This window comes from Chelonoidis abingdonii, chromosome 5 (genome assembly GCF_003597395.2).
Source record: "Chelonoidis abingdonii isolate Lonesome George chromosome 5, CheloAbing_2.0, whole genome shotgun sequence".
In the NCBI taxonomy this organism is placed as follows: domain Eukaryota; kingdom Metazoa; phylum Chordata; order Testudines; family Testudinidae; genus Chelonoidis; species Chelonoidis abingdonii.
Genome location: NC_133773.1, coordinates 87,779,314 through 87,793,278, shown reverse-complemented (window position 1 = coordinate 87,793,278; position 13,965 = coordinate 87,779,314). Strand labels below are relative to the sequence as shown.

General features: G+C 46.2%; 1 protein-coding gene across 1 annotated transcript in view; it reads right to left on the bottom strand.

The window, feature by feature from the left end:
• The window catches only part of MTMR7 (myotubularin related protein 7), a 93,015-nt gene that overhangs the window by 26,765 nt on the left and 52,285 nt on the right, over positions 1–13,965 (bottom strand). The window contains exon 7 of the mRNA XM_075066432.1: positions 7,845–7,977. Coding sequence (XP_074922533.1) covers positions 7,845–7,977 — 133 coding nt within the window. The remainder of the gene's footprint in view (positions 1–7,844; positions 7,978–13,965) is intronic.

Genomic DNA, 13,965 nt, shown 5'->3' with positions numbered 1-13,965 from the left:
CACCAGATGTCAGGGTACAGCTCATCCTGACTCTGCTTACATCATTACAGTTAAATTCTCTCACACTAATTAGCAAAGAATGAGCTAGTTGGAAAATGGAATTCCATCCAATGGGAAATTCTGACATTTTGAAATTTGTTTTCATTCTGAATCGGGACAAAAAGACAAAATTTCAAAACTTCTCCTGGAATGGAAATTCTGAAAAATTTCGATTCACAATCAAGTTGTTTTGATAATATCAAATGGTTTCATTCTGAGGAGTAAATCTTAATATAAATTATGTATAATATTAAATACATGCGTCAATATAAAATAAAGTTAAAATGAAATTATATCAATTGATAAAGCCAAAAAGAAATATTTTTACTTTATCAAAACAAAATTGAAATGAACTTTTTTGACATTTTCCCATAGAAAATTTCTTCTTTACAATTGACATGTACCTGTGAAACATTTCAGTCTCAAAGAAACTGGATTTTCCAATGGAAAACTGTTCTGTCAAAAAGAATTCAGCCAGCTCTCTCAGGGAATTATCTGAGATCCATCATAGAAAAGCCATCTTCAACCTTCACTATCCTAGACTCAAGAACCAATTCTCCTCTTGCTCCATCTTAACTCCACTGATGTCAATGGAATTACAATACAGCAACTCCTCACTTAATGTTGTAATTATGCTCCTGAAAAATGCTACTTTAAGCAAAACGATGTTAAGCAAATCCAATTTCCCCATAAGAATTAATGTAAATGGGGGGTTTGGGTTCCAGAGAAAATTTTTTCGCCAGACAGAACACATTATGTACATATATAGTATACGTTTTAAATAATTTTAAACAAACAATTTAATACTGTACTCAGCATTGATGACTGTGAAGCTTGCTTGAAACAGGGGTGTAGAGGGGTTGGAGCATGGGGGCTTGCCCCATTCCACCCGCCCGGCGCTCCTGCCTGGGAGCAGGGTTAGGGGCTTGCCCACTCCCTGGCTGGAATGCCAGGTACGCGGAGTAGGGCGAGCCAAACATTGTAACAGAACATTGCACAACTTTAAACATGTATGATCTCTAATAGATCAGCAAACTAATAACAAAACAATGTTAACTGGGACAGCTTTAAGTGAGGAGTTACTGTACCCCTATTTTATGCCAGTGGGAAATCAGGAACAGGTGCTCTGTGTCTCCATATCTTCTTCTCCACACTGCCCACTTAAAACCAGCAGCAGCACATGGTAAACTGAAATCACTTCCGATCAGCATCCATAGCTTACTCTTTTAAAAGATTTCTATGTTCCCTGAAATGTTCCACAATGTCTCACATTCAGCAGACATTGTGTGTGTTAATATCTAAATATTTGATGGAAAGTAAGAAAAACAAGGGATGTGCTGGCCGCAGCTTCCTGCTGCTCCCACAGGCCTGGAGCGGCAACCCGCGGTCAGTGCGAGTAGGGTGACCAGACAGCAAATGTGAAAAATCGGGACAGGGGGTGGGGGGTAATAGGAGCCTATATAAGAAAAAGGCCCAAAATTGAGACGGTCCCTATAAAATTGAGACGTCTGGCCACCCTAAGTGGGAGCTGTGATTGGCCGAACCCGACGCGGCAGGTAAACAAACTGGCCTGGCCCACCAGGGTGCGTACCCTGGCGAGTCACATGCCAGAGGTTGCTGACCCCGATTTACATCATAGAATGGACTGGGTTAAGCTAAATACACATCGATACAAAGGTTTAAAACTAGTATTAAATGTATATTAATATTATCTGTCTCCTTTTGAATCAGAGTTACTTTTTGTGAACAGTTTAGGCAAGACCTTTTGAAAAACGCCAACAAGAGAAGCAGATGATGGCATGCTACTGTAACTGGGAGACGAGAAAGGCTCCAGAGTATACGTTTGTATATTATAAAACATCTTCAACGGTTTTAAAATTGATTTTCTGACTCTTAAAGCATACTTAACCTGTTCTCCTGAGCTGAAAGCCGTGAGGCTCAGTAAAAGACTCAATATGATGGTGATGTGCTTAACTATTTTGGTACCTGTAATCATGGCCTGGGCCTCTCAAACTTCTAATTTTTATCAATCCTTCCAGGTTTATAGATGGGAGATTGTAAGGAAAAAAGACTGCTTCAACACGCTATCTTCTTTAAAATAGATGCTGAGATGTTTAGTTCCCACACTGTGTAAGATGTTAAGACCATAGATACATAATAAATAAATGATGTTGCTTGATAGGGGTTTTGGGCATGGTCCCATCTGATGAACTTTTGCATCATTTTAGAGCCAAAGCACATTAGTATCCCATGCAGCTTGGTGTTTTTTTACTACATTATCTTTGATGGACTTGTGCTGAACAAATACAAGGACAGGTTTATTCACTTGGCATTACTTCTAGCCAAACAATACATTACTATTACCTGGAAATCCTCTGTGCCCTCACCCTAAGACTCTTAGATCAAGGAACTTAATAATAATACCCCATAGCGAGGCTGATGTATTGTATGAAAATAAGTTGCCTTGCAGATACTGAATTAACCAGCAACCCCACCTAGGGCCAAGTTTACATGCGTGCATAATTGGGAAGACATGTGCCAGGAGACACCCTGCCAAATCAGACAGCATGTGGTGGTTGGGGGCAGGAGGTGTTATGGCCCCACCACCACTCTGTATTAGTCTACAAACTGAGACAGGTATGCAGCAGGAATCTATGCTGCACCATACAAAGGAGAGCAATTGTGACTGCACTCCACATTACAAGTGGACAGCCCAGGGAGTTTCTTACCTTTACATCTGGCCAGGAGGCTGTGACTTTCTTTTAGATGCAGATCTAACTACCATGATTCATGCTTTTGTCACCTCAAGATGATATTAAGGCAATGCACTCTATTTTAGAGGTTTTAGCTAACTCATTAGCTGAAGATTCAGGTGTGGTCTGTAATTCACCCAACACATATGATACTGCAGTAGTTAATTCTAGAGTTTAATATCTTAGGCCCTGTCTACACTGGCAAGTTTCTGTGCAGTAAAGCAGCCTTCTGCACTGTAATTCTTGGCGTACACACTGCCAAGCCACTTAGTGGGCAGAAACTGTGCGGATGCAGCGATGTAAAAAAACTACCCCGAGGAGAGGCATACAGCTTTCTGCGCCGGGGCTACAATGCTGTGCCAGTGTAGACACCCTAGTCAATTACCATGCTGTGATTGACCTCCGGGAGGTGTCCCACAATGCCTGTTCTCGCCTCTCTGGTCATCGGTTTGAACTCTACTGCCCTCCCCTCAGGTGACCAACCGTCATTCCCACCCTGTAAATTCCTTTGGAATTTTGAAAGTCCCCTTCCTGTTTGCTCGGTGATGCATGCAGTGGTCTCAGTGCATCTTTCCAAGTGGCCATGCCTGCTCCACGCACTAGGCAATCCCCCACTTGGAGCAATGCCGATTGCTGGACCTCATCAGCATTTAGGGGGAGGAGGCTGTCCAGTCCCAGATGCGCTCTAGCCGCAGTGGTTATGATACCTATGGACAGATTTCACGATGCATGACTGAAAGGGGATATGACTAGGACATGTTGCAGTTCAGGGTCAAATTGAAGGAGCTGCGGAACACCTATCACAAGGCACGGGAGGCAAATCGCCACTCCGGTGCTGTGCCCATGAGCTGCCGGTTCTACAAAGAGCTGGACGCAATATTCAGCGGCGAGCCCACCTGCACTGCGGATACTTCAGTGGTTCGCGTGCCAGTAGAAAGTGGACCAAGCCAGGAGGAGAAAATCTTGGACGAGGAGGGGGAGGGGGACGGGGAGGGGGACACAGAGAATGACTCGGAGGCCAGAGATGCATGCAGCCAGAGCTTTTCTCTACCCTGGAGGAGGCTAGCCAGTCACAGCTGTCAGATCTTGGCAAAGCGCAAACAGGAGAGGAGACCCCTGGTAAGTGGATTTGATTTTGGGAATTGCTGAAGCGAGTTGTTGGGGGAAGGAGGGTTGCAGAAAGCAGGCTTGTCTCCCACCACACACCTAGTCTGAGTGGTGGAACAGGCTGTTGATTGACTCCCTCACTTCCCAGGAATCACTCTCAGAGATCTCCAGGAAACTCTCGTAGAGATACTGGGCAATCCGCTCCCGCAGGTTCCTCAGCAGAGCTGCTTTGTTTCTTGCCGTATTAACGGTAACTTTCCAGCACCACTGTGCCATCACGGGCGGTGGTACCATTGCTGCACACAGGCAAGCCGCACAGGGGCCAGGGCAGAAGCTGCAAGCTTGCAGAAGACCCTCCCTTGATTCCCTGCTCACCCTCAGCAGCAAGATATCTTCCATAATGATCACATCCTGTGGAAAGTGTGGGGACAGGAATGACTATCAGGCCCCCACTACAGTGTTAGCTCTCCCCAAGAGCCACGTGTCCAGTGTACAGCAGGGTCTGGGAAGAGAGATTTAACCTGCCCCTGCGGCTACTCACCATTTGGGGATCTCGTGGCTCATGTGTACTTGCCTGGGATCAGCCAGTTAGCGACAGGTGAGTGAGTACTGACTGTGTTTTAAATCACTGAATCAGTGTTGTCTGTGTTGCAAACAATACTGCTTCTGTAAAATGTTGCATTTAAAAACTTCACAGAGAGGACCTTGGGAGCCCAGCCCCCCTCTTTGTTATTGGCATCTGAACAGCTGCGCAGAATTAGAAACCGGCCAAGAAGAACTAAGGAGGACTTTCTGTGTGATGCTATGATCCACTCCGCCGCTGAGAAACAGGAATTGAAGGAGTGGCAGGACAGCAGGAAGAGGGACCGAAAGGAGAACACAGCATGCCAGAATGAAGCCACGGAGTGGCTCTTAAATGTTATGGAGCGCCAAGCAGACACCCTCCAGGCGATACTAGCTCTTCAAACCGAGCAGCTCCACACCCGCTCTCCCCTGCAGCTGCTGTCACAAAACTCTTTCCCAGACACCGCCAACACACTCTTATCAACCTCCTGGCTCCAGTCTGTACCTGGGCGTTCTACTCCTGCCCCGTCAGTCCAGCACTGCGGACTCCCACTGCACTCAACACTCAAACCCATCTCTCTGTAGTGTACCCGCTGCACTGTACTCCAAAGGAAAGGTTGGATATGATCCCTGGACATACACAAATCTTTAGCAGTCCTGGGACCCCTCCTCCTCCTGGGACCCTTCCCTTCCCCCATTATCCTCACTGCTGATGGTTTGTTGTTTTTTTTTGTTTAACTCTCTCCAGTTATTGTTTTTTAATAAAAGAATTGTGTTGGTTTGAAAGCAATCTTTATTCTTTAATTGAAAGCAAAAAGAGCCCTGCAAAGCAACATACAATTATGTTAAACCCACATATTGCATTGTCTGCACCAATCACCTCCTAGCATTGCAAGCACTGCACTCCCGAGCATAGCAACAAATATTGGTGGCTTTTGGTTTCAAATTGCTGCCTCAAGGCACCCCTGATCCTTATGGCGCCGTGTTGCGCCCCTCTAATAGCACTGGTCTCTGGCTGTTCAAATTCAGCCTCCAAGTGCTGAGCCTCAGTGATCCAGCCCTGAGTGAAGCTTTCACCCTTCCCTTCACAGATATTATGGAGCGTACAGCACGCGGTTATAAGCATAGGAATATTGTCATAGGCCAGGTCCTGCTTCCCATAGAGGCATTGCAAGTGGGCTTTTAAACAGCCAAAAGCACACTCAATGGTGATTCTGCACTTACTCAGCCTGTTGTTGAACTCCTTGATGCTGTCAAGTTGCCTTGTGAATGGCTTCATAAGCCACAGCATTAAGGAGTAGGCGTGGTCTCCCAGGATCACAATTGGCATTTCAACTTCCCCTACAGTGATCTTCTTGTCCAGGAAGAACGTCCCTGCTTGTAGCTTCCTGAACAGGCCAGTGTTCCAAAAGATGGGTGCATCATGCACCTTTCCAAACCAGCCTGTGTTAATGTCTGTGAAACACTCACAGTGATCCACAAGAACCATTAAGAAATACCCCTGCGATTAATGTACTCAGTGACTAGGTGGTCTGATGCCAGAATTGGAATATGCATGCCATCTATCACTCCTCCAAAGTTAGAGAAACCCAGAGCAAAGCCATCCACAATGTCATGCATGTTGCCCAGAGTCACAGTCTTTCGGAGCAGGATGCGATTAATGGCCCTGCAGACTTCCATCAACACAAGTCCAACCGTCAATTTTCCCACACTGAACTGATTAGCGACAGATTGGTAGCAGTCTGGAGTAGCCAGCTTCCACAATGCAATCACCACGTGCTTCTCCAAAGGCAGGGCACCTCTCATTCTTGTGTCCTTGCACCGCAGGGCTGGGGCAAGCTCATCACATAGTCCCATGAATGTGGCTTTCCTCATCCAAAAGTTCTGCAGCCACTGGCCGTCATCCCAGACGTGCATGACGATGTGATCCCACCACACAGTGCTTGTTTCCCCAAGCCCAAAAACAGTGTTTCATTGTGATCAGCACCTCCATGAATGCCACAAGCTGTCTTGTGTTGTAGCTATTACACGTGGCAAAATCAGTGTCACACTCCTCTTGTCTTTATAGGTTAAGGAATAACTCCACTGCCACTTGTGACGTATTCGTCAGAGCAAGCAGCACACTGGTCAACAGTTTAAGATCCATTCCTGCAGCCCAAGGTGTGCAATACACTAACCATTGAAAGATGGTGACAAATGCGGACGGAAGCACAGGGATTGCTGCGATACGAAGCAATGCATTACGGGGCACTGGGAAAGGACCCAGGGTGCCCAGCAACCCCCTCCACCTTCCCACAACTCTTAGCAGCAGAAGAGAAAGACGTGCTCTGTGGGATAGCTGCCTAGAGTGCACCGCTCCGAATACCGCTGCAAGTGCCGCAAGTGTGAACACACTATTATGCAGGCAGCTGACAGTGTGAACACACAACAGCGGCTTCCCTTCAGCGCTCTGTGAGCGGTGCTGTAACTCCCAGAGCTCTAACTTTGCCAGTGTAGACATGCCCGTACACATTTGGCTTATCTTTTCCAAAACACAAACCAAAATCAGACATAGTCAAGAAATTCAAATACACAGAACTACATTTGGGGAACAGACTTTTATGTATTAGTTAAGCACCAACTCTGGGGAAGGTATGGGATCTTTATATATTTGTATAATACCTAGCACAATGGGGCATTTTTATGACTGGGGCCTCTGGGCACTAATGTAATACAAATATTAAATAATAACAACAATAATGGGCTGGGTAATCCTTACTGACATTGGTGATGATTTACATGAGAATTACTGTCGTTTCCATGAGATTACGTGTGTGTAAGGATTGCACCTGTGTGACTAAAGGGTTGTACAATCAGGCTTTATATGACTTGCACTGTACAGAACACAAGAAGGGTTTATGTTAGAGTTTACAATATAAAAGGTATGAACTCCCCATTTGCCAATGAAATTTTAAAAAGATTAAAGCACTGTGCTTCACAAGCTCAAACCCGAACATAAATTGTCCACTAATATCTAAGCCGCAGAGATTTTTTTTTAAGAAATGCCTAAAAATTGTCCTACCTGAGTTTCAATTCAAACTGTTTTTTTTTAAAACAGCCAACTTATAAACCACATAAGAAAAATAATCTTGGTGAAATATCACTGAAAGTAAGACATTGTTGTAATCAAGAGAACAATTTTTCTTTGGATGATATGTGGCACAAATGTTTTAGCAAATAGGGAGATACACACTATACAATATCAATAGGCCTGATTCTCCTCTCTCACCTGTTTTACAAGTGAAATACAACTGACTTCAAAGAAAATAACTCTGGATTTACACCTGAGTGACAGAAGAATTAGGCCGCCTCTCTGTATATTGATATCAAGAAAAGTTTCACCTTCTAGCATTTTTTGCAGACTGCTCCTCATAACATGGATGTTCTCAATACCAATGAACTGAAACTTGATGTTGGAGTAATTGTCTTCATTCTCATATCCTTTCCCTGCTGCTCTGTTTGCCATTGCATTGAGCTGCAAAAATAAAATTAAAAAGACTGCGTGAGAGCAGGAAACAGATCATGCTCAAAAGACAACTCTCAGCTACTGTAGTGAAGAAAAGGGGATTAATTAAACTATTATTTAAAAATTCAAAGCTTGTAACTGAATATTCTCATTTTACTTGTGTACTCTAGTAGCTACACCTTTTTAGAAGGGTACTCAACCTTTAAAGCAGTGGTGGGCAACCTGCAGCACGCGGGCCACACACAGCCCATCACGGTAATCTGCTGGCGGGCTGCGAAACAGTTTGTTTATATTGACGGTCTGCAGGCATGGCCGCCCGCAGCTCCCAGTGGTATTGGTTTGCCGTTCCCGGTCAAAGGGAGCTGCAGGAAACAGTGCAGGTCACAGGGACGTGCTGGTCGCCACTTCCCGCAGCTCCCATTGTTCTCTGGCCTGACCTCTAGACATGCACCACAGGTGCCATGCTGGTTCTTAGCCTAAACTAGTAGCTGAGGGAGGCGGGACAGGGTTCCCAGTCGGGTGGTGACAGGTTGGATCTGAAGTGTCTCTTCCCATTAGTCCCAACCCAGTCCGCCCACTGTAGCCAAAAACATTCCCTCCTCCTGGCTCATCCTTATGGCATGAAACACCTAGGATTTAGCTAGACCCTAAGGATTAAAAGAATGGTCTATACAAGTTGTAGTTCAGAGAGGCTGATTCTTGTTTCTGCATAAGCTCCAATTGTATATAGACTATTGGGATCTTGCTGAAACCCCATCATTCATTTGTGTTTGAGTGAGTGACTAAAATTTTCACACAAGCCTAGTTAGCACAGGGATAAAATTAATCTGATAATCCCAAATTAAAAAGTATGTTGGTCTAGTTTCAGTTGCTGGGTGCAGTGTGTGGGTGTTGGTGGCCTGTGATATAAAGGAAGTGAGACTAGATGAGCTTTTGCTCAAGTGTCTGCCTTTGTTTTGATTCATATCATTATTGGCCTTTTGGGATTCTTTTGCTAAAATGTCTGCCTTTCCTAAGTTGAAGACCTCAGTTTCATTGCTTACAGTAAGACCAGATAGATATTTACTTTTACTTTGAAATCCATTCACTTTGAATTTGTTTATATATTTCTGAAAGCTTTGAATCTTTGTTCAATTTCCACAGAAATTTCTCCAACTTTCCTTTCTTGGCTCTTTGATAATCATTTGTGACACCACCTTACATCTTTTATAATTCATTAACTTTTTACTATTCATTGAGTTTTTTTGCTTGCTTGTATTCCCTATTTCCTTCCTTGATTGCTAATTTGCAGTCTTCATTCCACCAAAGTACCAGATTTCTAAGCTGGGAGCAGCTCTATACACACACACACACACAATTCATTTTCTACATTCAGTAGTACCTTCTAAAATTTACAATAGTATGATATTTTATAAGAACATACAGCATACAGGAATGTGTCTCTAGTCAGATGGCCTGTAGGGTGGTGGCCGTGCCTCTCAAAGGAAGTTAGATGCCTAGGCCCTGGTCAGAGGGAGGCACCTATCTCACTTGGGATTCACAGCTGTGAACCCTCTCCCAGAGCTGGGTGCCTAAGCCAGCCCTTTCTTGTGAAAAACTATGGCGAGATAGTGGCATCCCCATTTCCTTATATCTAGTATCCCAGTGGTTAGAGCACTCATCCAAAATGGGGGACACCTGGATTCCAATCTCTGCTAGGCGTTTGAACTTAGATCACCCACATCCTGGATGAGTGCGCTAACCACCGAGTATTCTAGCGAGTGGGCTAAGGTGTGGGTTCCTCCTCTGCCTTTTATGCAGGTTAGATGTACTTTGAGCATGTCGACTGACTTGGGCCCCACAGGTGACACAGGCAGGAGAATCCCTAGTTTATGAATCCCACCAGGGTTTATGAGTTAGGCTCAGAGCAGCTTGGTAGTTTCAGGATTTAGGGACTTTGACCATGCCCATTGGCAGAAATTCAGACACCTGTAAGACTTCAGCAGTGGAAACTTAGGCACCTGCTGGGTTAGACAGCAGCTGAGCAAAGGTTTTGTGAATGCCAGTGGTGCAGGGGCACAACTAGATTTTCCTGAGAAGCGGGTTTTTCCTCCCAGGTTACCTACCATCATGTCCTAACCCAGTCACAATCTCTCCTTCTGGACCAGGCCCGGGAGCAAAAGAGGAGGTGGCAGCATGAGAAGATGGAGCCCTCACCCTACTCCAGGCCTTCTCTTCCTCCCCTCACATGAAAGAGACTGGGACCGCCCTGTCCCCCCAATCATTGTGCCCCAGAATGGCACCTAAATGTTGGACTTAGCAGCCTAAAGAGGCAGTTGGGTGTCCTGTGACTCTAACCCCAGATCTCTAATAAGGAAACCTCTTTTAACGTGCAATGTATATATTTTTTAAAAAAAAGTAGGCAGAATATTTTCTACCAAGTGCACTAAACGCCCATCTGCTCATCTTTTAGTGTCAGGGTACGTCTACACTGCACGATTATTTCGAAGTAGTTTAAACCGATATTACAAAACCGATGTTATAAAATCGGTTTTGCGCGTCCACAGTGCGATCAAAAAATCGATTGCTTGAGGCAGCAACAGTCACACAGGGACCACCAGAGCTTTGCACTCGTACTTAGCAGTTCGCCTGATAATCGAGAAGCATGCGCCAGCTGTGGACCAGCAATACAGAGTTCGGACTGATGATATATGGGGGGAGACCACAGTGCCACGTAAGACTGCGTTCCATAAAGACAAATTGAAAAAGTTTTTGAAAATCTAAAGTCTAATGGCTGATTAAAGTGGCACAAAAGGCAAGACTCCCCTTCAATGCATACTGAAAGTGAAGATTAACAGGGTAAAAATAAGCTTCAAGAAAGTCGGAAGGTCAGGCTCTGCGGCCGAAACTGCGCTTCTGTGGAACACAGAATGCAGTTGGGTTAAGCATGCTCACTGCCCCCACCCAATGCCGTGATCAGAACTGGGATTGAGAATATTAAGGGTGTTCTCTGAGGATTCGCCGAGGTGAAGATGAGACGATTTGATGGGAGTGAAGATGAGCGGTGATGCCAACAGGATGTTACACAAGGTCCGTAACCCCATACAGGCCAGATTGTTTTTGAGGACCGCCAAGAATTACAGTCTCCTGCCTCCCAAGGCGACGAACCCCAGCATAACTCGCCAGGAGACCATCTCGCCGGTAGTTCCTCTTCCATTCTACTGCTAGCAAAAACACGGTACTTAAACATAGAGAACGTTCGTTTAGCATTCGATAATGGACACCAGGCTTTGGCTGCCGTCGCAGCCATTACTGTAAAGGGAAAAATCTTAACCTTATGCGTCTGGGGGAATTGGCCGAATATCCTGTGCAAATTAAATTCGGTGTTCTTGGTTGCCAATGGTGCAATCGGGGAGGACAGCTCAGCGCAAAAACACCTATGTTCCTATTTGATATACGAACCTTACGTTATGTCCTCTGTGGAGGCAAATCTGACAGCCTTTTTTTTGTTCCGCGTCGCGATCCCTATAGTACGTTTCAACTAAAACCACGCCCCACCGCCCCAGACGGCAAAGCCAAATTGGAAACTAAAAAAAAAACAAGAAGCTTAAGGAGGCATGAATTGAACAATAAACACCATTCGCCTCTCCTGCGCCTGCTTATCGGTCAGGAAGAGATATTCATCATTGTCTGAAACACCAGAAGTAATAGGGGGTAGACAATGGGATGCTACTGAGCCAAGAGCGGGGGGTGGAAGGAGGATAGCACGATTTCAGCAGAACTGCAAGCGATGCTCCCTGCTACCCACCCGCGCGCGGGCCCCGCCGGCTGCGTCGGGCCACGCCATGGACCTGTCACTGCTGTATGATATAGGTTCTTAAAGACTGTCATGCCTGAAAGGGTTTTCACATACTAACCGGTTTGCCTTCATGCAGCTTGCACTGTCTCTAGTCCTAGCCACACCGAGGCGTGCGTGAACGGCGGAGAGACGAGAGCGATAAAGTCACGATTTTGAAATAATACCAATGAGAGGGATAAACAGAAATGATTGGCAGATGTGGTAGAAAGTACAGAAAGATGCTAGTGAACGATCTGAGAGGGCATAGGCAGAAGACCCGATGGAGAGAGGCAGCTGGATGCTGGTTCTCAAAACTGAATACTAACGCTGGTGGAGCTCAGGAAGAGAGCACAGTACAGAGTTGCTCAGCAGCCCCTGTTACTCCCTGCAGCCACGTCCCAGATCTCCTCACCCAGCGTGTAAGAACCGTGGTAGCGAGAGGCTTCTGCAGCCCTACTCCACACCTCCTGCAGAGTTTCTAGGAAAGGCTGTAATTATGCTACCAAATGGTGCGTTAGTAGCTTCCTTCCACTCCTTACAAAGCACGCAGTCAGGGACACCTTCCCTATTCTCTGCCTTTTGATTTAATAGTTCTTTGTAAATGACCAGAATAAATCGAAGGGGGAGTGTGCTGCTACCGGGAATCAAGTACGGAAAACTATGAGTTTAAGACATAATCTTTTAAGAATATATGTTTAAACGATAAGATTTATGTCCGTCGCCAACTGTGAAAAGGAGGGTGGGTTCTTACACTGATAAGTCCATCAGTGCGGAGGGTCATCAAAGGGGAACAAACAGAGCGCCTCGTCCTGGGCGGTGCTGAACCGTTTCAGACTATCTGATGCTGCAGCGCCTCCAGGTGTGCTCTTCTGATCGCCTGGTCATGGCTGCCGTCACTCCCAGTGTGATGCTCGCCTCACCCAGCCATAAATGTTTCCCTTAGTCCTACAAAGATTGTGGAGCAAACAAAGCAGCAATGAGCAAGCGGACTTGGTGTTGCGAGGTCTGAGCGGTAAGTAATGATCGCCTGAGAGCCTTACGGCAAATGCCATTCCGACCATCCGCCCTGCTCAGCCTGTAGTTAACAGTCGGCCAGCTCAGTGAGCTAGAGCCATGGTAGGGTAGCTGGGGTCCCCGGATAATATAGTATTTGACATTCCCACGTTACTTCTGGTCTGGAAGTATTCTTGCGCAGCGTTAAACAGACTAGTGTCCTGAAGACGCGACGCGTATGAGCCTATCGGCCATACTCTCTCCACGTGGTTGTGAAAGTCCCTTGTGTTACCAGTGCTTGCAGCACCATTGAAAAGTACCGCTGCGGTTCACACGGGTGCCTGGTGTTCTGGGCAAGATAGGGATGGTTCGCATCTATGGCCCACCACAGTTCGGAAACCATTGCAGGAAAGCCATCCACTATCAATGCCGTTCCAGAGGTCACAACCTTTGTAGCAGCAGCGTTAACTGATTGCTTTGGCTACTTGCATTCACTGACAGCCCCCAGTAAGATTGCCGCACCCAAAATTCGATTTCTGACTGACGTAGCTGTCTGGCGTGCAAGCGTCCAGAGGCTATTTGCACTCCTTCTCTCCACGTGGCTGCTTCATGTTTGATTACGGGCGTTTCAGGGCAGGGGAAAGCATGTCACAGGTCAAGAAAGTTGCTATTACCATGCGAAAGTTCGCAGCCAACTGCGGAAGCGGCCACACGGCAAACAAGCGTCACACTGTGCTTGTTCCGTCCATTCGGCTTCAATGGGTAGTAGATGCCCTAATGAGCAGTAGCTCCAAAGCGGGCAGCGGATGGAGTTCTGCTCCATCTCGTCATCTGCTGTCCTCGCCGCCGAAGCTGCCTCTCTCCTCTCCTTCCTGCCTTTTGCAGTTCATGATGTTCAGTATAAGTCAGACGAAGTACGCAGTGTTGACGACGGTCCAGAAGTGACCGTTTGTATCTCAGGGTCCATGATCTGTTGCTATTGGCGTTTGCTCAATGCATCCGCGAAAAACGGCGCAAAGTGCTTGCTTGCTTCACAAAAGGGAGGGTTGCGGCGTACCCAGCAACCCGGGCATGTTTATGCCCATCAGTGCACGGCTCCAACGAATGGGAAATCTATGGGATGCGAGGAACAGTACCCACAGTGCACCGCTTGAAATCGTGGCTTGGACCATGCGACATAGCAATTG